Raw genomic sequence first — 27,026 nt, forward strand, 5'->3', positions numbered from 1 at the left:
AGACGGGGCATATATACCTTTTGTGTTCTGCTTCCTTTTCTGTTCGTTGCTGATGGGCATCCATGGGTTGGGTCCTGATGATGGGTGGCACGAAACGTCTTGTTCCAGCCCAATCTCTGTCCTTCCTCTATGCTTCCCTGTACTGTGTTTATAGCTTCTGTGTACTCATCATGCATTAGCAGTGACATTCTTAAACTTACCATCTCTTTCATGACCAGAGGTGATTGGGGAGGAGCAGAATATTGACCTCGTGTTTAAGAGTCCTTGATTCGTTCAATTAGAAATTTGCCTGCATCCAAACCACCCCATAGCAGTCCTCAAGCCCTCAGAACACACCTTCTTCAAAGGCAACTGAAGCAGGAGTCACAGCAACATAACCAAGCATTGCACATTTCAAATTGCTTGATACAAGCCTTTTGCTTACAATATTTGGCAGCACTGCTACCGATTAAATGTGATCTGTCCCAAATAGTCTTAACAGATTAATGGATAAGATGAAAAAGTATGACTTCCAAGAGAGTCATCCACTAAAATGATTTTAGGACCCCTTATCTTCGAGACCAGGATTATGAGGACTTCCCTCTTGAACTGTAAAAATAGACTGTGGCAACTGAGCTTATGAAGAAACTTTTAATTGATTATATGGATCACAGAATCAAAGAATAATATGAGTTGGAAGGGGCCTATAAGGCCATTGAATCCAATCCCCTGCTCAATCAAAGGACATCTCCCAGGTGGTTGTCTAAATTTCTCTTGAATGCCTCCAGTGTCATGCTACTTGCATTCCACTTCACTATCACAGAGATCAATGCAAGGATAGCTTGCCCTCACCCTGGGTTTCTGCTTTGATTTTAAATGGAGTAAGGTGTTAAAGAGGACATAAGATACACCATTTTCCAGTTGCATTGAGTTGCTTAAATAGTTGACAAGTCTGAAACTGTATTTACATTGCATTGTTTTTGATTCTCCCTCACACTGAATTATAAATATTATAAATGTTCAAAATGAAATAGATTAAGATAGTAATTCTGAAATATATGACTATACCACCTTGTATAGTTATTAGAAATTAAAAAGATGTTAAAAAAACACAGATAGTTTTATTGGGTTTACTAAGAACCTTCTTGATCACCAGTATGCCACATCACAGAGAAGGAATAGACAATGGGAGAAGGCATTGCATTGTTATCATGCTTGTGTATTTCCCATAGAGATCTGGATGGCAGCTGTTAAATACAGGCTGCTGGACTAGGTATATCATTGGTCTGGTCTATTGGGTTAGGCTCTTTCTTGATATGGCGGTTGAGAAGACTTGGAAGCCATGAACCAAGATCAGCTACCTTCTCCAACACAGGGGCCCTGCCAATGTGCCAAACTACAACATGGAGAGGGCACTGGGTTTGGGAAGGCTGATCTGAGGACCTGTATTTGAAGGAGTATTACATGGATTATTATTAGCTGTAGCTGTAAAGAATAGGACCTGGAGTAATGAACTCAAACTGCAACAAAGGAGATTTCAGCTAAACATTAGGAAGAACCTATTGGCAATAAGAGCTGTACAAAATGGAACAGACTACCTTGGAAGATGATGACTACTCTTTTGTTGGCAATTTTCACACCACAGTTGGATAGCCATCCATTAAGGGTATTTTAGCTGTCGATTTTCTTTTTAATCATTGGATTGGATTCAATGACCTTTGGGATTTCCTTTCCAGGACTACAAGTCTATGAACCATGATGGCTATACACTGTAACACACTTTGACAATAATTGTTATACTAATTCTATGCTGTCAATATAGCGACCCTTTTCAGGGTTTTCTAGGTAGAGAATGCACAAAATTGGTTTACTACCAACAACTTCTGGGGGTGCCCTGAGATGGTGCAGCTTGTCCATCACACAGGTTGGCTCTTCTCCAGGGAAGCATAGTAGGGTGTTGACCCATGGACACAACCTCTGGCTCCATGGCCAGATACCTAACTCACAGATACCCAGGACACTGTAAATATACTTGAATTGATGTTTTTAAAGAACACTAATATTCCCTGGATTCTTTAGCAGTTGGGCAGTTCTGCCAAATTTCACATTATTTCCTGTGCACATATATTTTTACATATATTTTTAAAAAGCTACTAGAAGGCTGGTAGAATATAACTTTTTGGTTCCAGTTAAAGCACGATCATGATCATATATTTGAAGCCAAGAGCATTAGTATTATAAACCTAACTGCTGCAAGGGTTGTCGAATCAGGCCAACATCCTCTTAAACATTTAGAAAAGTCAAATATACATGCATCTATCTCATAAGATAGTTTTAAATATCACTTCATAAGGAAATCTGGGAGGAAATATGCTGCTTTTATAGCACAACACAGTTGGCAATCTCTCACTTCTGCAAAGTGTGGGTTGGAACATGCCTGACTAACGATTAATGATGCTCATTAAAAAATGAAATTCTGGTAAAATTCATTAATGCTTGGCTTGAGTCTTGCTAACAGTTACGCAACATTAGGAACAAGGCAATTACAGATCTTGGCTGTGCGGCTCATTGGGATAAAAGAGAGGGCAGCGCAGCCAATGTATACCACACTGACTTTCATGAGAGCAACTAGAAAGACCAGGTAAGAGAAGCATTGTCGTTTTGCTGCTACCTGAAGATAGCAGTCAGATGATGCCCCAACAGTGTCAGAAATCCTGTTGCCATAAGATATGCCCTGTAAAGCTGTCATTAGACACTGATTTTTCAGAAAGAAAAGAATTCTAATTCTTACCAAAAGGTCCCCAGAATTAGACCACCAGGTCAGTAAAAATTGACACCATCGGCTGGTTGGTTAGTTTTACAAAGCAATTGGCATTCTGCTATATATTGGTAGTAAAGGTAATGATTCTCCTTGACAAATTGTCCAGTCGTGTCTGATTCTAGGGCACGGTGCTCATCCCCGTCTCCAAGCTGTAGAGCCAACATTTGTCCGTAGACAGTTTCCATGGTCATGTGGCCAGTGCAACAACACACGAAACGCTGCTACCTTCCCACCAAGGTGGTATCTATTTATCTACTCGCATTTTTTGCATGCTTTCAAACTGCTAGGTTGGCAGGAGCTGGGACGAGCGATGGGAGCTGACTCCAACACGTGGATTTGAACTGCTGATCTCATGACCTTGCGGTCCAGAGGGTTTGCCGTTTAACCCACAGCGCCACCACATCCCACAGATATATTGGTAATGGAGTGCAAATAATGCTTCCTTGCAGTATATAGATGGGTGGATGTCCAAGTGGTGTCTTCTTGCTGGATTTTCGTTCCTTGGAAATGAACAGGTGGGCAGGGATCTCGACCTGGATCTTGTATGCTGTTATGATAGCTTTTCTAAGATTTGTCTCTCCAGGTTAGAATGACATTGTTAAAAGGAATGCCTATTCAAACCAGGGGCAAATGAAACCAACATGGAGGATATATCAGGGATCTCCTACCAACTCTCCTCAGACTGAAGATACTACTCGGGTGAGTAGCGAAACATTTCAACCTAACAAGAAAGGAGCCAAGTTGCCATGACTCAACTTCCAGATAACCTCACCTGGATGACTGACTGAGAATCTTCACAGGTATCTGCATTTGTAGGTTCAGCCATGTTATTGGAGAATTAGGGCTGCCTCCTGTTCCCTCCAACACCCACATACCAGGAAGGGACAATAAGGACTCACAGAATCTGGAAAATACCTCAAGCATCATTGAATCCAAACTCCTGAAGAACGAAGATATCCACAGATGAAGCATCCCTTCCAGTTGGTCTTTCTAAGCTTTGTTTAAACACTTCCATAGCAGGAGAGGTCAGTATCATCAAACAGCTCTTAATTTTCAGGAAGCCCCTTGTAATATTTGACTGACGTGACTGAGAATCTTCGGATACATTGTTACAATGTTCTTACTAGACACACACATATTGTAGATATCAATTCTGAGTAAATTCTGTGGGAACAGTCAGCTAGTGTCAAAATATATGCCTAGCCCTAATTAGATATTAGCCTCCTCTCCACCCCTTTACCGTTATCCTTTTGCAATTATATTTTAAAAACTAATTTTCATAAATAGAAGACTAAACTAAATGGATAATTATTTTGACTAGGTAAAAGGCAGCTTTCTAAATTCTGAAGAGTAAACTTGAATGGTTCCACTTTCTAATGCGCTCATGGATCAAACTAAAAATTTGTTAAAATGTAAAATGCTTATTATTGTATTATTTTAAGCATTTTGAACTGTTTACGTGTACTTGTATTAGACGCCAATTACTATTTTTCAAGGCTGTAAAGCCTAACTGACTACAAAGCAATAAAGTGTTCATAAAAAGGCAAAAGTAATCTTGCCAAATCCCACATCTTTTCATGTGCATGAACTGAGGAAGAACAGGATGGAGCATTTATGAGGGATTGTCAACCAAGGGAAGTCTGGGAGACTCATCTGCTCCCCATTTTCCAAGTGGGAAAAATAATGAAGAGGGATCATTATAAATTTTCTGGACTAACTGTGCTTATTTGGTACAGCTCTTACATTCACATATCTCATAAGAAAATCAAAATTTCTCTAAAAGTACAGTGTATAGACTTGTTTTACTGCATATCTGAGTGTTTAAAATTAATTAATACTGCTTCCAACTTAGAACTTCGGTAAGGTGATGGAACAGAGTTATATCTGATGACTTAATGTATGATGGCTGCTATTACTGCAGAACTATTGCCTTTGAAAATGGCTTGCCAATGACTTTATAAACAACTGTCAAACAAATTATCTGAACAAAGATCTGTACTACAGTTAGAAACCAGCTTTATTGTTACAGCCAATTTTGAATTATTTACATAATATAAATCTCTTTGCAAGATACATTCCTTCATTGAAATCAATGGTAAAAGGCCTTGTTACATAGCTTCAACAATGCTTAGCTTAAAAGTAAAAACATTTCACTTCAGTACAAGCCAATGAACAGAATGCACAATTTAATCCCATTTATAACATACAGATGAGGTTACTTTATCCTTCCCTTAGACAAGCAAACCCTTCACAGGACAAGATTGGACAGAACAGACACAGGATTAAAACTGTAACAGGATGATAAAAGTCATAGGAAGTGCTCCTGATATGCTGTTATCAGAGAGATAGAAACAGTAGGACTCAAGATGAAACCAATGAACTCTTAAATGCCAAACTGAACTGAGGTACCAGAAGATTTTCAGTGCTGAGACTAACTGAACAGATATAAAGCAGCCTTATACAATTATGGCCTATTTTTGAAACTGGACAGCTGTATACACAGGGCATTCCAGAAAGCATTGAGAAACCATTCTATACTCAACACCCAACAGAAATTAATGAGGTTGAGTCAGTAATTTACTATTATCTTGGATGCTGCATTTTATCATCGAGATTTTCCTCTGGTGTCCCAAGAACTACTGCAACCACCATTTGCAATGTCTACAGCAATTTTAAGTCTGCACTGCTTGACAAGTCATTGAAGTGTCTTAACAGTAACCAACAAATCTGTAAGAGCCAGGTCAAAAAGAATGAGCATCTCCAAGACCATTCAGTCAAAAATCTAAGTTTCAAATTCAAAAAGGTTGTCAAAATTGTAGACTCCCACACAAGTGCTTAGGTCTTTTGTTTTTCAATGTTAACTAAGCAAATATGTATTCATTTTCTTTAAAAAGTAGCTCTGCTTCTATGAGAAAAACTGAAGATCTCCACAGCAATTTTTAAACTGTCAGTATAAATAAAACATGTGTCTTTTAGAGAAAGTGGCCAGGTTTGAGGGGAGGAGTATTACCTAAGAGTATCATGTAAGAGGTGGCAGCCATATGTCATATGCATTTTTCTACAGTGGGGTCTCGACTTACGAACTTAATCCGTATTGGAGGGCAGTTCTCAGGTCGAAAAGTTCTTAAGTAGAATCTGCATTTCCCATAGGAATGCATTGAAAACCATTTAATCCGTATCTGCTCTTTTCGTCCATAGAAATTAATGGGAAGCTGCTATTCCGCCTTCTGCCACTAGAGGGGGATATTTTTTCTTTTTTTCTTTTAACCTAAAATGACTTAGCTTTTTAAAAAAAGGAAAAAAAGAGTTCGTAACTTGAATCTAAGTTCGCAAGTCAAATCCATATATTCCTATGAGAGCGGTTCGTAAGTCAAAACGTTCGTATGTCGAGCCGTTCGTAAGTCGAGACCCCACTGTATTTGGGAAACAGAAAGACTACTTCATCACTATGGTATTATATATTAACTGGCTAAAACACCTTTGAAAAAAATGTGCCATCAAATTTTTTTGTTACAGGTATGTGTAAGTATTTTTTATATTTACTTTTTCCATTCCGAAGATCTACATGCCAATATTTACTTGGCCATGCATGATTACCTTTGAGTCTTGCTCCTTAAGTCAAAGCTTGCTGCTAGTTAAAAATGTCTACATTCCATACAAACAGGCAATTTATTTGCCCATAACTTTGAGAATCCTAAATAAACTGAACCCAGCAGGAAAATGTGGGGATTTGAAATTAAGTGGAAATAGAACTGTTCACTGTTCTACTATAGACATTTTCAAGCTTCACAGATACACTAAGAAATTAACTGCTCAAGGCCTATTTTATTTTGAGGAGGGGGTAGAGAGGAAATCAAAATTAATGATTAAATAAACACAAAAGTTGAGTTCAGGAGACTGAAATACATGTTCTTTAATGCACATGCTACCATTGACAAGGAGTACAGGGATGGAAGCCATAGCAAAGAAATTGGATTCGTTTAAAGAGACTTGTGATCCCAGAGATTATGTTGTAGTGGAAAAATAGACTAAACCTGTATGTGTGCAATTTTAACAACCTTCAAAACGTCTCCCCCAGCCCAATGGATTGCACAACGTTTTTGCTTCGTCTTCAGAAAATCAATGCGGCAGAGGATACACAACCCTGGATAAAGGAGGAACAGCTAAACATTTAGCAGGCTAAATACTAACAGAGGTTCTTCTAAAAAGGCTCTTTTTACATAAACATTTCATTTCATTTTCTTCTAGCATTTCACTGTGTATCTGCTGCAGGGGCATGCCAAATTAAAACACAGATTGGTTCATATTATTAACATATTTTTGTTTCATTAGCCCTGCCTATCTAAAAAAGCTTTTTTGATCCTTTTCTTTCCTGCACAAGAGTCTCTATTTTCCAAGAAAGGAACTTGTGCAAGCTTCTTCAGCTAAAGCCATCTATCTATGCACTAACAAACTGCAATATTTAGCTGGCCCCAGAGCAGAAATTCATTACTTATCTCAAGTGATAAAGCGCATTTTCTTCTAATTATCCAATGGGCTTAGAAGAATAGTGGGCACTGTCATTTAAAGCCCGTAATTGTGGTAATATTTTCATTTTCAGATTGGTGTTTTTCTCAGAAGTTATTGCAAACATGAAAGCAGACACTACAGGCACAAGGAGAAAGATACATTATGAAATCTAATGTATATCTCTAGATACTGCATCCTATTGTTTCTCAATGGGGTTTCCCCTTGATTGTGGTCAATTTAACAACAAGAGGTTAGCACATCTCAAGAATTAGGTTTTCTTTGCATCAAAATTTCTACAAAAGGAGAATACAATGAAATACATTAAGTTCTTAAATGCAAGGTACCATACAATTCACACTAATTTACAAATGGTTATTTACACTATTTTATATACACAGTCAGACCCGGTTACCATAAATCAACAAGCTAAGCTACCCCTTCTACATAATTCACAATGAGAACCCCAGGCCAGAGTTCAAAACAATACATATCTCCAATGTTTAATCCACCATTATTACCTTGGAGGTTATGATGTCTGGATCAATCAGGTATGATGGTTAACTTGGTCTGATTGCCAAATGGAAAAAAAATCACACAATTCTGCTTTACAAAAGCTACTAGGCCACTACGGTCTGTAGGCTGATGTTATGCAGGATTGAATGCCATTGCTAATAACCCTCTTTATGTTTGTAGCATTTTCTACTAGCATCATGGGTGATGGCATTCAGAATCTTTAGCTGAAAAGGCAACAGATAAGTTTGTTGGCAAGTTACAACCAAAATTACAAAAGGTTGTCTCTATAGCTCCAGAAAAGAAAGAGTTCAAGTATTCAAGAAATGTGAACAAACTGAGGAAAATTAATGCAAAATTACAAGGCCACCTCATGAACTCAGTAGAAACTGAGGACATGATAGTCTCAAATGAAGAGATACAACCACAGATATTACATCATTTCCCTAGCCTAAGCTGCACATATTGGTCTTCAAAATAGGGTGTTCTTTCTTAACCTGACCTGCAGCATTAGTAACATTGTTTTAGAATAGATGAAGGATGTTCAAAACATTTTTCTACAGAATATGCTGGGAACAGTAAGTTTATAATTACTATATATAGTAAGTTTAGCTTATAAAAATAACAAAATTGTTTGCCCAGCCTGTTGCTTAGCACAGTACACTGCAACTAAAGTAGGCCCACTGAAACGGGGGATTTGATGAGTCAAGTCTGCAAGTTCCACTGAATTACCTGTTCTACTTACAACTTACACTAAAGTAAGTCTCAACCAGACAAGGCCCATCTGAATCAGCAGATTTTATGAAGGGGTTGACTCACCCAATCCTCACTGTTTCAATGGCCTCCTCTAGCTGCAACTTACTGTGATAAGCAGCAACATTTCGGTCAGTAGCATAAACAACAACCTGGCTTCCCCCTGCTCCAGAAAATTACCAACTGAACTTCAGCACATACAATTAGAAATACAGGAGACACCTGCATATCCTCCTCTCTCTAGTCAATCTCAGAAGAGGTTTCATGTAACTAACAAATTAACTGCCATTAAAAAGTATTCCATATACTTCCAGTATTTCAGTGTGCATATTTTTGTTCTCTACATGTGAACATTTGAAGCCACTTCGTTCTAGAAACATACCACCTTGAACTGATTATTTTATAATGCTATGGATTAAATAATATGCTAAAATGAAGGCAAAGAACAAAACTGAATTCAATTTTTAGGAGTGATTTCAGTTTGAATTTTCTAGAGCTCTAGAAACATCCTTTACCTGATAAAATACATTTTCCCCTCTAACGAGTTAGCTTAACACTAAACAAGACAAACTGCCAAGAAAGTACACCAATAAGTGCTTTAAAATGCATCTACCATAGCTTACTAGTAGTATTAAAATTTTAAGAATAACTAAGTTCGATGTTGCAGTCTACTTTCCATTATTGGTTCCTCTGCCTAATGGAACCACTCCTGTGTGGGGTATGTGAATACAGTGGCTTGTTAAAATTACACCTAAAATATACGTAAAATCATGAGATTTTGTATCATTAAACAGAGACCATTCAGTGATCTTTGGGGTGAACTTTCCATCCATGTTAACTGCTGCATGTATCATCAAACAAGGCAGGCTTATTTTAGCAGATGTTTATTTTACACACTACAATAAAATAATTCTGAATAAATATTCTTGTGGAGTCTGTGCAACAGGCTCCCCATAATATTTCTACTTAAGGTATATTTGGGATTACACTGTGTATAAACACAGACTTTGTACATATGGGCACTTAAGTGACCAAATTGAAACGTTTCAGACTAATAGAGCTGTGTAACTATTCAATTCACTGCAGTGACTCTCAAAGTTTAAAGCCTTTTCCCCATTCTTAAACACACACTTACGCACACGCACACATACACACTGAGTAAACATTTGTTTCATTTCACATTTTTGAATTCAAACCATTCTTGGTAGGATAGCTTAAAAAAAGAAAAATATGTCCATGATCAATTCCTTACTCTTCAAACACCATATATTTCAATAATGATATTTTAACCTTGAAGCTTTTGGCGAGTAATGAGTTAGTTCATCATCATCTGGCAAAGAAAACAGACAGTCTAGCAACAAATAGGTTTAAAGACTCAAGACAAGAAATCAAGGCAAGGAAAATTACAAGAGCAAAAAAGATTAAGCAATTTGTTAACTTCAACAGTACAGTTCTGCTCTGAAACACTACAGTATTGTTGAGCAGTTTATCCCGTTGGCTTCACTACAGTATCTTATAAACATGTCTATTGCCAGATTATATGTTGAACTGTTCAAAGTGTTTGGAAAAAATCCTTACGGGAGGAAGTGACATTACACTCTGGAACTGTGGTATTTTAAAGCTTACATCTGAAGTTAAAAGCTGTCTTCTACCAATTTAAACCTTATTCAGGGATTAAATGATAGCAAGTTTCCTTCTGCATGTATGCAAGATTCTGCAGTTGTTCATCTGTATGTTAATACAAGGATGGCAAACCCACCCTTGGGGCAGTATGCAGACAGAGCCTGAAGTAGTAACAGCTTGAAAATTACTTTGTCTGATCTGTCCTAATTCTCTAATCAGTATATGTGACACACACTTCAGTGCAAATTGCTCCTGTTAATTGGTAGATTTTGTACAATTTGCCACTGAATGGTTTTATACTGATTACGCAAATGTAACGTGAGATGCAAAAACCTTATAGCCTTACACCTCCTCCCTTAAAGACAACTTATGAAAAGCAGCAATGGAATGTTACATTCCTAATAAATAATTCACATACCATGTTAAAAGTTACAAGAGAAAGGATTAAATATTTTCTCCCTATGTTTTACAAATCTAATGTTTCTCTACTCCTTCTACAACATAGTAAGATCTTCATTTTAGGTTTCACATTAAAAGAGTGTTGTTTAGAACCAATGAAAAGAAAAGAAAAAAACACCATAGGAACATTACAAAACTAACGAAGATTTAGCTTTTTCCATTATCTGTACTCAGAACAAAAACAGGAAGGAATCTTATCAAATGTGGATAACCAGTTTCCAGTTGTTACTCAGGAAGTGTTAATGTCATGACTTCAGTTTTCATTTTGAAGTACTGATTGAAACGAACAATTGCATACCTATTAGGAGGAAACAGAAATATAAAATCAATCACTGCATTATTTGTTACATGGTTTATTATAATTTTGCAATATAAAATTATGGCAGTTAATTCTAGCTTCTCCTGCCATCTAGTGGATAACTAATGTCTGGCATATTTAAGAAATCACTGTCCAATTCAGCTGTGATATGTGGATACTGTATACAATTAATAGTTCTTCATCAGACAACAAATAAGCCACAATAAATCAGCTAGGGACTGATTGATCTAGGTTCCAAAGACATTCCATCCAGTGAAAGGCCAAAATGAACACAGTGAGCATCTTGGTTCTTACAAACTACAGTGGTGCCTCGCTTAACGGGCGCCCCGTTTAACAACGAATCTGCATAGCGACTTTTTTTGTGATCGCAATGCAATGTTTTAAATGGTAAAAAATCACTTTGTGATGATCGGTATGCTGTTTCGCTTACCGATTTTCGCATAGCGATGTTTTTAGAACAGCTGATCGGCGGTTCCAAAATGGACGCCGGGTTATAAAAATGGCCACCCGCTGTGTTTAGGGACGGATTCCTTGCTTACCGGACAGCGAAAATGGCCGCCGTATGGAGGATTTTCACTTTAAGGTGAGTTTTTTGCCCATAGGAACGCATTAAATGGGTTTTAATGCATTCCTATGGGCTATTTTTCCCCGCATAGCAACGAATCTGTATAGCGACGGTTTTTGCTGCATGGATTATCGTCGCTATGTGGGGCATCACTGTAGCTGAATTCCTGGTGCTTAATACAGTAGGTTACACTAGAAAAGGGTCTACCCACACAAAGGTTGAAGTGAGGCAGTATCACAAAACCAGCACATGTTAAATAATTAAATGATAGAAACTATTTTAAAGTTTTCAAGCAGTGACTTTGTAAAATATTATCAATATGAAACCTCTATCTTAGAAACAGTCAGTTATGGATAATTTTAACCTAAAATACTTCATCTCAAACTTAACAGTCGACCTCCCTTGAAAAGATACATGTGGAACAAATATCTATACACACACTTTAATCCTGCACACATTCTCCTGAGTCTTAGATACTTACCCTAGAAAATCAAAGTCAATGGTGGAATATTTGGCTTGAATTAGGGCCCACAATCCCCAGAAGAAATGAGAGGCCTGCGGAGAGAAACAAACATCAATGATAAGTAACAAAAACGTCTATATCCAACATCTCATTAGTACTATCATAACGGACAACGTATTCAGAGAACAGTTGAGTACATATAGCAACTGAAGGATCTTATAGCACCTACTTACTATTTGAGTTCATAACAACTGCACAATATTGGTTACTCTTACAATATTCTCAATGGAAAATCACAGAGGACTCCCATAACAGAAGGTCTACTTTATGATTCTGAAAAATGCATTTGCTTTCTTCAACAAGAACTGCAGCACAAGTGGCCAACTATGACAGAGCAAGGACAAATTTTCTGCCGCAAGGTACCCTCCGGAGACGACATGTACTAGCGGGATTCGGTTGGAGTTGGAAAAAATGTTCCAACCCCAAGGGCAAAATCTTGTTGTACAACTTTGTACTGATGTAAACCAAATCCCGTGACAGAAACAATTAAAACTAATTGAAAACCTCCTGTCCCTCATTTTCAGATGCCCTAGGAATTCTTTTTGTCCTGGAGAAGACTTTGGGAACCTAATGATTTGTGATATCAGTGTTTAACAGTCAAAAATCATCACCAGCTGACAGCACTAAAATTGTTTTTTTACTATTAAAGGCTTCTCTCCTGTACTGAGGCTTCCAAAGGCTTCCCCGGGACAAAAGAAAGCCCTAGGGAGACTCGGAACATGAAGAGGGAGAGGGTATAGGAAGTTTCAATTAGTTTTAATTAATTATTTCCAGACCCAAATCTGATTTACACTGGTGTAACTTTAAGCATCTGGATTCTTCACCTTCTATTTGGAAACACAGTGAGGTTTATGGATAAAACTTCACTGAAAAACCAGTCTTCAATCTTCACAATGGCTGAAATCCTGGTTCTACGTTATCTGCCACAGCAATTTTCCAGAATGCTAAAAGTACTGTTTAATGCTTAAAAGTTTTCCTGGTAAAACTTCAAACTAGAGACAGACATAGGTTCCTGTAGCATTTGCTTAAAGACCAAAGTTGCAATAAGATTCAAAAAAAAAAAAAAAAAAAAAAAAAAACCCATTTAGCACTATTAAATCATTACCATGCCAACATCATCTTCCTTAGCCACATAAAGAATGCACTTCTTAATCATTCTGCTTATTACTGACAATTCAATTTTTGTTTCTCCTACCTAACATATCCCCTTACATGCTGGGCAAAATCTTATAGGCATAGCTTTGTGCCAGCGTAACCCAAATCGGGCACAGGTAAAAATATTGAATTTAGGAAACTGATGGAAAGTTTCCTATCTCCTGCTCTCAGGTTCCCTGGGTCTCCATTTTGCCCCAGGGAAGCCTTATCTAAACCCATGCAGTGATTATTAAAGGCTCTCCTGACCCCAGGACTGTGTAAGTCCAATAATGAACCTTATAAAGTGGTATGTGAAGAACTGTTTTCAATCTGAGGCCCCTTCAAATTTGCGAATGTCCCCCAGTTTAGAATGGCCGGTGTACCACATATGTTTCAACACCATCATCACCTTATTTTGTACATATCCCTATGACTTTTCACAGACTGCATACCACAGCTTGTTTGGATTTGGTATTAAGACAGCCAGGTAACAAAAGTCTAACACACTGTTTTCCAACCTGGGGGTTTGGAATCTCCAAGGAGATTGTAAAGTATTTTCTGGTGTGTGTGTGTCAAAGGACACTTTATATCTTTATACTGTTGTCTTTGTCTTTATTGAGTAATTTCTTTCTTGACCTTAGAGTCAGATATTAAAGTTAACATGTACAGGTATATGCATTTATGAGAAACAGGCCCTTTGGCAGAGAAAGAAGCTTCTACCTTTTGAGAAGGCATGGTTTTACTCTATTAAAAATGGCTCTTTATGCAAATGTGGTGGGCAAGGTGGTTCACAGGTTCCTTGACTATTATAAAAGATTGCAACTAAAAAAAATGGCAACCACTGGCCTAGCAATACTTTATTTTACTTTTTAAAATCCTACCACAGACACTAAGCACTTAATGGAAAGTTTAAAGGGGGCTTGTTTTCAGCTTATGTTTACACATTAGTTTGTACTGGTATTGTGTATTACTTAGAATATATACTTAGTGGTAAAGAAATTATATGTAAAAGGAATGTCTAAACATCACACAAATCTTCAACTTACCAGGGCAAATTGGTTGACTTGTACATAAAGCACCTCAACCTCTTTCTCAGTGACATCTGTTCCAAATCCTTTATACTCCTTGTAAGCTTCCAGGTAGGCTCGCAGCCACTGCTCTTGCAGCTTCCTGCTTGGGTAGAGACTATAATCTACTTCACTGACTCCTAAAACAGTATTTAAAAAGAAAAGAGAAAACAAGAAAACTTAACACTTCCAGAAAGCTTATGCATTTCTGCAGTATCACACTATATTTTAATTGTTAACCAATATGCCTAAAAATCTAAATTTGTGACATTCAACAATTTACCAATAGGAACACTGAGGAAATTATAGTACACAAAGCTACCAATAAAAATACAGAAATCAAGTTACAGTGGTGCCTCGCTTTACGATTGCCCCATTTAACGATGAAACCGTATCACGATGAACTTTTTGCAATCACTTTTGCGATTGCAAAACAATGTTCCCTATGGGGGAATTTCGCTTTGCGATGATCGGTTCCCGGCTTTGGGAACCGATTCTTCGCAAAACAACGATTTTCCAACAGCTGATTGGCGGTTTCAAAACGGCCGCCGGGTAAACAAAATGGCCCCCGTTGTTTTCTGGGGCAGATTCCTTGCTGCACAGGCAGCAAAAATGGCCGCCCTATGGAGGATCTTCGCTGGACGGTAAGTTTACAGCCGTTTGGAACGCATTAAGCGGGTTTTAATGTGTTTCAATGGGTTTTTTCTTTTCGCATTACGACATTTTCCTTCTACAGTGATTTCACTGGAGCAAATTAACATTGTAATGTGAGGCACCACTGTACTTATTTTGGCACACTAAGCCAGAAGAGATCTAACCTAAAGTATTATTTCACAAAAAGCAAAAAACCTTAAGAGATATATTTCTTGTGCAGCACATAGTGTACATCACAGCTATGTCTGCAAGCATTATTTTGTTTAATTTAGAGTTCTGTGTCTAGTCATGCCTGCCAGGTCACCATGGAAAATGTCTATAGACCAACACTGGCTTTTCAACTTACAAATGGGGATGAGCACCAACCCCTAGAATCTGACACGACTGGACTTAATTAACAAGGAGAACCTTTACCTTTTTAACCTAAACTGGTGAGTTTTCATTAACAGGGCTTCTTTTGTACTTTTTTCATTCTTACAAAACATATATAAAAGTTCTGATGAACAAGACAGCTGACAACCCAAATTGCAACTTCTAACATAAGAACATACTTTATGGATGTTGTGTGCAACAAGGTTATGAGTTAAAATATGCTGTTCCTTTGCCATGTATTGTGATACTGATGTGGTTTTCAGTTTCACTTATCCACATTCTCAAAATATTAAAATATTAAAAGAAAAAATCCTGAAAAAATTGTCATATGCAATACCAAAACAGGCCATTAGATGGAGCCAGAGGCCCTGCTATGAATACTTGTTAGTGAAGAATACCGTAGTTTTTGCTCCATAAGACGCACCTTTCCATATGACGCACCAATTTTTTAGGAGAGGAAAACAGGAAAATATAATGTTTTATTCGCTCCATAAGACGCACAGACTTTCCACCCCTGTTTTGTGGGGGGAAAAGTGTGTCTTATGGTGCGAAAAATACGGTATATAGCATGGTCTCTGACAACCTCTAGTGGCCAGTTCTGGTAATACATATAAAAATATATTTTCTTGCCCCCCCCTTACTGTATATATAGCTTTTGCTATTATCCATGGTTTTCAGCATCCACAAGGGGCCTTGGGACCAATCATTAGTGGATATGGGGGTCCTAATGTATTTCAAACCACAAGTAGTCTTTCCCACACCTCAAACACAAAGATGCACTGAGAAGGGATAAAATGGAAAGTTAAATAAGCACATTTCTGTTAAAAATTCTTGGGGAAGCAGAGGAGGGAAAAGAGGTCCATATTCCTCTAGCAATCAAAATCTCTCACACATGTAGCACAAATTGCTAAAATACCTGCAAATTCGTTGAAGTGGTTCCCAATGTCATAAGCCAGGTAATTATATCCAGAGTACTCATAGTCAATGAACTTAACGTCACCTACACGAGACACAAAGAATAGAATTTTTAAGTGTAAATATGGGAAAATATCCTGAATCTTCACTGTTCCTTTTAATATCTGCCAGTGTGTTCCAGTCTGATGTGGTCAGTTGCATGCATATTTAAGACATTCCAGGATTAAGGTTGTGTTTTTGCTAAACACAATGACATTATTATTAAAGATAGACATTCATAACTGCTTTGACCATACCCACTAAATGGAGATTAAAATCTTAACAGCACTTTTGCTTTCCTACCACGGGCATCAATTACTGTATGTTCAAACTCCAATAATGAGAATTACTGATTGTATGCTATTGTATTATCAGCAAGCATCTTTAGAGGCATTTTTAAATATGCCTTATAAGCAGTTTTCCATGAGGGATGGTATGCAATATTGTATTTCTGTCTACAGCCATTGCTTCCTTTTTACAGGATTGCATTCTGTAAGAATTTACTACTTATCTACTTTGTCGCACATACTCTCTGAAGCAAGTACTTCTCCAATCAGAACAAAAAGCCTGCATATTAATAAGTCGTAGTATTCAGAGATAATTATCTACATTTTCCTTTTCAGATATTAATGTGCTCAGATTTTAATTAAAAATCAGGTGTTCCAAATTAACGTGTATACCTTACATTCAGATGGCAAAGATTACTAATAACCTATCAGTGAAAATATGCTAGAGTGTGGTAGTAAACAGCATTTTGTTTAAACATGGTGCAGTGTCAGTGTAAGTATTTAGGTGTTCCCACTGCTAGAACATGTTGCCAGTAATACTTGTTTACACTACATAGATTAACTAGCCTCTCCATCTTCAAATAGAACCCTGAGAATAACAGCTGTATGTGAGGGCCAAGATTTTCTAACCTCTTTTGCACTCTTGCCACAACTACATTTTCCATGAATCAGTTATGGTTAACAGATGAAGATAATACATGTATGTAGCATAGTTGTGTTCTTAAAGCCTTGTAAACAAGGTATTTAGAACATTTCAGGATTTTAAGTTCTATGGAGTCTTCCACACCAACATACATATAAACAAGCCAAAGAGTAATTTATACCCTAAAGGCAAATGATGAAACAAATTCTTATGTTCTAAATGATCACTGTTTCCTAAACCACTCAATTCAATCTTATAAAATGTATCAATAAAAACTCCACACCCAATTCCACTTTAATGCCTTTTAGCCATACAATGGTGCTAACTTTTAAAAGCAGCCCATTCATATACATTTAACCAAATGTTTGCATTTAAAAAACAAGACAACAGAGATGGCAGGTGAGAGGCCCGCATATATGAAGTATTAAGACAGTTATTTAAGATAAACATTTTTTGCACTCAAGTTATGTTTTAGGATATATGTCTACAGTGCTGATATCACCATTAGCTAACCTCTGCTTTTTTCAAATGCTAACTTCCAGTTATAATTAACAGTTTTACAAAGTAAGAAAATGAAGCTAAGATACAGATGAGGCTGTTACCAGGCTCCGTGCTCTCCTAGGGGGGAGGTGCATGCGAACAAGTGATGCGATAAACCTCCAGTCAGTGCCTTTAAGTAGCACGGTGCACGCCGCCACTTGGCAGCAACAATGGCATACCTAATCTGTAGCAGATGAAGAAAATTTGGCAAACTCATATTTGATAAGACACAAAACTTTAAATAGAAAAGTTCTGCATTTCACTGCTCTTCCTTTTCCAGACTCACATTACAGTGGAACTCAGCCTTAAATTTAGGTTTTGCAAGAAATACAAATCTTCAAGATGCACAGCTCCCTTTTATTTTGGACTCCAAAGACATAGGACTATAGATAAACATAACCTTATCAATGTCTAAGCCAACTATTCTTTGTGTCTTTTGAAAAATAAACTACAAAGTAGGATTCATGAAGCAAAGCCATTCTTTCTCATAAGACTTGGATCCTCAGGTCCTTGGGAAAATGAGTTTGAAACAATGCTTTAAAATTAACTGAAACATGAAACATTAAGAAGAACTTTCTGATAGCAATACCTGTTCAAGAGTGGAATGAATTACCTTGGAAGGTGATGCTTCATTTGCAGTTTTTAAATGAAGAGAAGACTGGATAACCAATTTAGCTGTGAATCCCTAAACTGGCAGGAAGTTTAACTAGATAACCCTTGCGGTCCCCTCCCAGCTCTACAATTCTATTATTATATACCACTTATAAGAAAATAATATTAAAATATGAATAAAGCTATACTTAGAGAAAATGGTTTTGAAGAAACATACAGAATGCCACTTAGATTAACCAATTTCATAAACAATAGGTAAAGAAAGCACCTAATATGTGGAGTCAGAGGTTTAGGGAGCAATATGGCAGAGACATTATCACAAGCTGTTTCTGTCCAATTCCACCTTCCAACTGCAACTCTCCACTCTACATCTCAGGTGTAATATGAGAGATATCCTGGGATGAATTAAAGACATGGAATTCTCCTTGATTTCAGCAATGCACTGGAGGTTAACAGGTATTTTAAGAACATTTAGTGAAAGTTTGGACAATCTATTCTACAGAAGTATGGCTTTTACGTAGCCTGTCAGAATAAGAAATCTGTAAGTGCAAAGTAGTAAGAGAGAATGATACAGTTTGATTGCAAATTCATCTACAGTAGGCTTATGAATCAAAATGATTAATGTAAGTGCTGAGTAAAATTCATCAAGCTAATTCAATGAACCTACTCTAGCTAAGATAGCAAGTGGATTAACCATAGAAATTATACAGAAATGCATTTCGCAGAAATTACAGAGAATAGTGCAGTACAACACTACTTTCTTTCTGGAAACAATTAAATATGAATTGACAAAGTTTCCACTGCTGCTTCTTAAGAGTCTGGAATCTAGAGTTAGATGCAAATATTATTTTGTTTATAGATATGATAGGTATCAATTACAGAAACTGCATATATATTCAATGTCCTCAAAACCAGTGGCCTAAATTAAGAAAGGCAGCTTCACCTTCTAGAGTGCTTTAAACAGAATCAAATTTCCAGTGAAGTGAATGAACTGTTTTTTAAAAAATGTAAGATCTGTGAGAGACTGGCCCAAGCTAGGAAACAATTCATAAACACAATAATGAAAAATTAAGCTTGAGAAATTTCTGTTGTCTGGAGAGAATCAAACAATCACACAGTTCGTGGCTAAGTTTTTATTTTCAGCTATGACAATTTGCAAAATGCGATAGAACGATTTTATACTATACTATGTATTTATTTTCTGTATTTTATATTTGTATAATCAGGTCTATGACCGCATAATAAAACTTTACTTACTTACTTACTTAAGCTAGAGAATAAATGTTTCAAAATAACTTTCAGAATGTCTACTGCCATTATCCAAGAGTAAGATAAGATGCTTAACTTAATATATTTAACCATGCAAATACTGTGAGAAATTGGTACAATTTCAATTTTTGAATACTCAACTCTATACCGAGCCTTTACACAACGTTCTAGAAAAAAGATAACCCGTTCATGAAAGGAAAGGAACATGATTAGCACAAATGTGGCAAATCATTTAATAAGCCAAGGTAAATGTTTCTTTAAGAACAGCCAGCATGATATGGTTGGCTGAAGTGCTAAACTGGAAACTCATTAGGCGCCACAACTATAGTGAAGATAAACTGGATGGGAAGGAAAGCTGGGAAACCACTTTGAGCTTGTTGGAGGAAAGGCATAATGTATCTGTAAGAGGAGGGGGGGAAGACAGAACAGACTGTATATCTGCAATTTTTCCTGAAGAGTTCAAAACAGATGGCATCACCAACGTATCAAGCAAAGTCTGTATAGTTTTAAGATCTGAGCAGGGAACAGATGCCCATTTTCAACAGAGATAGAAATAAAAAGGAAATTTGATAAAGTGGCATAATTAGTTACTTCCTAAGATTGCATTCATAAATTAAAGGCTCTAAGTGGTAGTAGTCAAAAGGAGAAAGGAATTCAGGAGAATTGCTCCAGAAGAGAGAGTAAAGTGCATCCTTGAAATGTGTTTATTCTTAATCAAATAGCTTGCAAAACGTTTTTAGCACATCAATAATATTTTAAAAATATCATTTAAGAATTTGTATCCTACTTCATGTCTGGCTTAAGTTAAAGTTAAAGCTGAGTTTCCACTGCAAAAGTTAATTCCTCCTCTTAATACTTGCACCACTTCTACAAACATTGTTGTCCAGTACAAGACAATACACAGTTTAGTATATTACTCATGATTTACATATTCCAAGATTAAAGCAATGCTCAACATTTCTGCACTTCAGAAAAATTAAGCACCACTAGGGCTAATTCACAAGATGTCATGAAGTGAGAGTTAGCAAATGATAGTAATGTCCATCATTTATTTACTATAACTGTCACACAGAAACATAGCCACTTGACATCTGTCCTTTACTGTGTATGTGTTGTGCTGCAATCCTTAAACACTTTATCTTTAACTGATACAGTCTAGCTACTACATACACTTAATGCAAACAATTTTCCAAACTGAGATTTCTCCCTCTCCCCCTCCCTGTTCCCAAATGCTAAACACTCACACACTGGTTTTTGTAGAAATGCTCTTAAATGATGTACTGCTCTCACTGATTTATTCTCCACTCTGTTTACAAAAGAAAATGACAGATTTGTTTCAAACGAGCAAATGTCAAGCCTTGAAACTTTGAGTGTTTAATTCTGAATTTTGTCATGGCACTTAATAAAAAAGTTCCACCATGAAAAGGGTCCTTACAGAATAGTCATTCTCCTCAGATCTAAGTAATTCTTATTTGTATCAAGCACATTTACATTTCCTCCCAAACATATTTTGGGACTTTAAAATCAATTTGTAAGTGTGCAATATTGACAGATTCCCAGGAATAATTGACACATCAGTGGAAGTAGACACTGCAGCAGAAGAACCACAAGGTATTAACTTCTGGCCAGGATTGGAACTTCACAGATGGATCAATGGGATGAGCCACAATTCCACTCGTGTCCCTTCAGTAAAAGTGTTTGGGAAGTTTTTGATCAATTGAAATGTAACACTGTAAAAACAATTAAAAACTTTAACTGTGCAAAACATATTTAAAAATATGGTACATATACGAAGTATTTGTTTCTGCACAAAGTGGTTAAATCATGTTTTACTACAAATGTATTTGGGCTAGCAAAATGCAAGGCACATGACAGCCTAGGTATCCTAAGAGTCTGCTTCATCAGCAATGAAGAAAAGTTGCAGAAAAACTATTTGCAAAATAATGAGTAGCTTATATGTGTGATCTGCCTAACCAAACATTTATTCATGGTCACATATTTAACTTTACTGCTGAATAAATCAAACATCTGTTTCAAGACATAACACTCTTTGAAACTTTTTTTTCTGTAGGACCCGAGTGCTACTTCCTCTGCAATATAAACATCCCAGTTTGAGTCCACTGAGACACCACTAAGAGTGAGACAATAATAGCTCCCTGGAAATCAGACCCACATTTTAGGAATGCATGTTCCACCACTCCCTCACATTCTAAAGAATATTTCCCTCTTCTTCTTAATTATAATTTAAGTCACACAATCAAAAAAGCAATGTTCATATGTAAACATCATTCCTCAATTTCATACCATGCTTTCATAACTTTGGTTTATAATGCGACTACTTGAATTTGTGCACATGCAACACAAAAACCATGATGAACACCATGAAGAGAGGAAAAATCACTCTGGAGAAGGAGGAAGCATGCATTCCCAAGGCTGGTATATAACTTGCACTAGTTAATGCATCATTTAATAGCCAAACTTGATTGTATCACCAAACTCAGCAATTAATGTTGGAACTAAAGTTACAGATAATTCTACTCTTAGAACCCAGCATTCTTTTTAGAAAGTCAATAATTAATAATAAAATTAAATCTAATTAGCCCATTTCCAGAGTAGTTCCAACCTCAAATATATTTACAAACAAATTTTCAACTTTAAAGATACCTATGTACCTCATCAGCAGGATATAAACAGAGCCTTGGAAAGTATCTTTCCAGATACTTCACCATGAAGAATTCCTCGGTGTCATCAACATATCTGACAAATCAGAATACAGAGATAATATACAGTAACCTGGAGACATTTGCTCCCAAGGCTGTTGAAAGAATAAGTTTGGATCAAGGATAGTTAAGACAACACTTTGTCCTGAACTTTCTACTGTCAACATACTGTAGTAGAATATTAGATTGCTATTACAGAATCCTTATTCTCTGCAAACCCTTAAGTATTAAATAAAATACAGTTATTAAAATATTTTATACAACAGCTGCTACAGCACTGCAACGTTGCATCAAACAACAAATGATAAACTACAAGCAATAAGAAGGTATTCAAAATAAAGCACAATTGAACTTAACCACCCACCACAAATTACTGCTGTGTATTAGGTAATACATAATAACCCTTAAATGTTACTTACAGCTGTGTTCAATACCTACCTTGTTTTCCATTGTAGATGATATTTTTACACAACAGATCATTGTGACAAAGTACCACTGGGGAGCCTAAGTTAGACAGCCTCTCCTTCATCCATGCCATTTCCTCCTGAAGGACTTGAGGATTTGGAATATCACTTAGAAACCTTTCAAATTTGAAAAGAAAGAAGTTTAAATGAGTGGTCCTGCCACAAAATACTCAGGACGTAGAATATTCTAAAGGAAACTGCAAACACAATTCTGTATTCATGAGGCACAGAGACAAGAATACCTTTGCATTTACCTTTGGGTAAATGTCTGTTTTCATTCTAGCATTTTAAATTATGGAAATACTTTAAGCCCAAGTGAGGAAGCACGTTCCAATTCAGAAAGTGAAAAGGTTGCTGCATCCAGCAGTTGGGGAAGTTATCGTGAGAGCATGCAAAGCCAAGTGGAAGGAGCCAAATCGTTATCTTACCATGTGTACCTTTTTCTTACCAGCATAGCTCAATTGTTTGCATGTCAGGCAACAGCTTGAACACACGGAAAGCACAGCACAGCTTTATGAAAGTATTAAGCAGTAGAATATTTTAGGTTTAAATGGTTGTAACTGTATCATTTTTTAAAATAACTGATTGGCAGTAACAGTGCCAGCTCAGAAGTCAGCAACCAAGAATTTAGTCTCAATCAAGATTTCCGGAATCAATCAAATCTACCAAAGCTAACTGTTTTCAACATAAAAACATATCCTACAAACAGTTAACCACTGAACAACTTTGAACAAGGACTCAAACTGCTGCTGACAAGATGGGAATGCAGCTGGAATCTTTGCCACTGTTTTGGGGTGTAGGATTGTACTGAAACTTTCTTCACTTTTTTAGCTCTTGGGCTCCCAGTCAAAATAGAACTTGTTCTTAGCTTAGATGAGATTACCCATCCCTGGGCAACATGTTTCCCATCCCAGGTGTAGACACCTACCTTTTTTGTAACTCCTTATCAGCAAATTCTGTTGGTATAAGAGAAAAGTATTTTCCCAACTTCAGCCACAAGTTAGATTTGGGGATCCATCCATTATGGGCATGAATAGCATGTATTTTAGCAAGTTGTCTCGCTATTAGACTGCAATAAATGGAAGTTGACAATGTGTAAAAATAAAGCTTCATGATAATTACAAATATTTATTAAGTTTCTGTTCCGTGCACAGAACAATCTGTTTGAATGATATTTTTGAGGTCACAGCAAGGAAGGCAAGAGAGTCAGCAAAGTCATTCAAGTCAGACTGATTCAATACATTATGCTTTGTAGGAATTCAAAAACTGCAGCTATAGGAGCAAACTGTAGCCTTAAAGACAGAGATTACTGACGCTATTCAACACCACATTTGCCAAATCTTAAGATAGGGATGTGGTGGCGCTGTGGGCTAAACCGCAGAAGCCTGTGCTACAGGGTCAGAAGACCAAGCAGTCGTAAGATCGAATCCACATGACAGAGTGAGCGCCCATCACTTGTCCCAGCTCCCGCCAACCTAGCGGTTCGAAAGCATACAAATGCGAGTAGATTAATAGGGACCACCTCGGTGGGAAGGTAACAGCGTTCCGTGTGACCTACAGTTCAATGCATTCCAATGGGGGAGAAAAAATTCACCAAACATTAACGAAGAGTCAAAACAAAGCCAAATTAAGTTTGCAAAGGTTTTACAAGGTGCACTAACGATGCCAAGCATTTAAAACAGTTTTTGAACATTTTAAGACACTTTAAAAATAGCAAAAACGGACATCGCAAAACCATTAAAATGCATTGAATAGGCTTCAATGCATTCCAATGGGGGAACATTGTTTCGCTTAGCGATGTTTCCTATGGCAATTTTCGCTTAAGGACGGCAATCCGTTCCCATTGGAACGGATTAACCGGTTTTCAATGCATTCCTATGGGAAATGGTGTTTCGCTTAGCGATGTTTTCCCATAGCGATGGTTTTTTTGGAACCAATTAACATCGTTAAGCGAGGCACCACTGTATTTATAGTCTTTATAGGAGATTAAGGACAGAAAACACCAAGCATATTACCTTTAAAATTATTATTTTTATTTTATTTATTTATTGTATTTATACCCCGCCTATCTAGTCATTTTGACCACTCTAGGCGGCTTACAACATAAGGATAAATTCTTTTAAAAATTATAACAATTAATTAATTAAATGAGTCTATAAGATGGGAAAAATAAAAATATATCAAATAAAGAGAAAAAAAAAAAGGAAAGAGGACAGGAATTAACTGGAAGGGAAGGCCTGCCTATACATCCATGTTTTTAGTTGGTTCTTAAAAGTATCCAGCGAGGGTGTAGCGCGAATCTCCGGAGGTAGGTTATTCCAGAGATGAGGAGCCACTGCCGAGAGGGCCCGGTTTCTAGTTCTTTCTTTCCGGGCCTCCCTCAGCGTCAGGCTCCTCAGCCTCACCTCCTGGCTCGCGCGGGTGACACGGGTAGAACTAGCTGGGAGTAAGCATTCCGCCAAGTATCGAGGTCCTAAACCATTTAGGGCTTTATATGTAAGCATTAACACTTTGAAGTCAATGCAGAAATGGATGGGCAGCCAGTGCAGCATGGCCAGAGTAGGAGAGATATGTTGGTATTTTCTCACTCCAGTAAGGAGTCTGGCCGCTGCATTCTGCACCACTTGAAGTTTCCGCATCAGCTTCAAAGGAAGCCCCACGTAGAGCGCTACAGTAGTCTAATCTACAAATTACGAGCGCAAGTATTAAGGTAGTGAGCACCCCCGTGTCTAGGTAAGGTTGCAGCCGGGCAATCCGCCAAAGGTGGAAAAAGGCGGTACGGACTACCGATGCCACCTGCGTTTCCATGGTGAGCATCGGGTCCAGGTGTACCCCCAGGCTGCGGACCACACTCTTTGCGGCCAGGGCCACCCCCCCCCCAAACATGAGGGAGTTTCCCAAGCCACCATCCACAGGGCCACCCACCCTCAGAACTTCCGTCTTGTCTGGGTTCAGCCTCAGCCCGTTCTCCTGCATTCACTGCTGTACAGCCCCCAGGCAGTGCTGGAGGGACAGGACGGCATCACCTGCAGTTGGTGAAAAGGAAATACAGAGCTGGGTGTCATCAGCATATTGATGGCACGATGCTCCACATCCCCTGATGACCCCACCCAGCAGCCTCATATAGATGTTAAACAGCATTGGGGAGATGATCGACCCCTGTGGAACCCCACAATTGAGACTCCATGGGGCCGAAATACTCTCCCCAAGCTGCACTCTCTGGGGGTGGTCCTCCAAGAAGGAACGGAGCCAGGCTAGAGCCAAGCCACCGATACCCAACTCAGAGAGCCTCCCCAGGTTATAGAACTTGTTGCCATAAAATTAATATTGGGCACCAACTCAGAATACTGTAAAGGGGACTATACCAATCTGTTAAAGATATTGATGGCCAATAATGATGATTACATACACTACATAACATGATAAAAGCAAGATCCTTTCATGTATCACTAAGGGAGAGCAGTTGCAGATAGTGTAGTGCCATATCCAGAAGACCACCATACTGCTAGGAGGTACAGTGGTGTGTCCCAATTTTGATCTATCTCCAACCTTACTTTCAGATTGGTAAAGGCTTATAACTGAGGGCACAGCAGATTATGCTGGCCACATGTGCCATGCGGTAAGTGGTCTGGTAATCGGGCAGGCCACCTTTGCCAGTAGGCTTCATATTCATATATGAATACAAAGCCCGCACATATACTCCTCAGTGGTCTAAAGAGTCAGACTAGGGCAGGGTTGCCACTGAAATTTTATTTTTCATTTCCCTGACCAACATTCAAATATAACCACAAGTTTAAAAATGAATAGGTCGTGTTGCATTAATGCAAGTCTTAATGAAATGTTCCACTCTACAAGTACACAAGTCACAACAGCAAAAATATTTGTCAGAGATTTAATATCAGCTTCTTTAAACATTAACTGCAGCAACATCTGTTTTATAACTGCACCAAAAATTACACCAGGATACAAACTTCAATTTAAGTAAATTCTAAATGCGAACAAATCACATAACATTTTTGTTATTGTTTTAAAACTATGCTAAAAATTATATAAATATTCTATCTAAAATGGTTTCTCTGAAGCCACATTACAAAACTTAGTTTTGAAATTGCCGTAATAATCAAGTTAGAAACTAGAATACAAACAATCAGTTTTTAAAGAACAAAAAGATGAAAAAAGTTCTTCATGCAAGTTCCAAATTAACAGTGACTTATTAACTGAAAATCAACTTTCAACAGAAGCATTACCA

The 27,026-nt window shown here is 37.5% G+C and overlaps 1 protein-coding gene across 1 annotated transcript in view; it reads right to left on the bottom strand.

Moving 5' to 3' along the window:
- Positions 1-4,799: 4,799 nt before the first annotated feature.
- ETNK1 (ethanolamine kinase 1) overlaps positions 4,800-27,026 on the bottom strand; it is a 34,865-nt gene continuing 12,638 nt past the window's right edge. The window contains exons 3-8 of the mRNA XM_072999719.2: positions 23,706-23,846; positions 22,752-22,894; positions 16,205-16,288; positions 14,242-14,402; positions 12,020-12,093; positions 4,800-10,952 (exon numbers count right to left, since the gene is read on the bottom strand). Of these exons, the coding sequence (XP_072855820.1) occupies positions 10,880-10,952; positions 12,020-12,093; positions 14,242-14,402; positions 16,205-16,288; positions 22,752-22,894; positions 23,706-23,846 (676 nt within the window). The 3' untranslated portion in view covers positions 4,800-10,879. The remainder of the gene's footprint in view (positions 10,953-12,019; positions 12,094-14,241; positions 14,403-16,204; positions 16,289-22,751; positions 22,895-23,705; positions 23,847-27,026) is intronic.

The sequence above is a fragment of the Pogona vitticeps genome, chromosome 5, assembly GCF_051106095.1.
Source record: "Pogona vitticeps strain Pit_001003342236 chromosome 5, PviZW2.1, whole genome shotgun sequence".
NCBI lineage: Eukaryota > Metazoa > Chordata > Lepidosauria > Squamata > Agamidae > Pogona > Pogona vitticeps.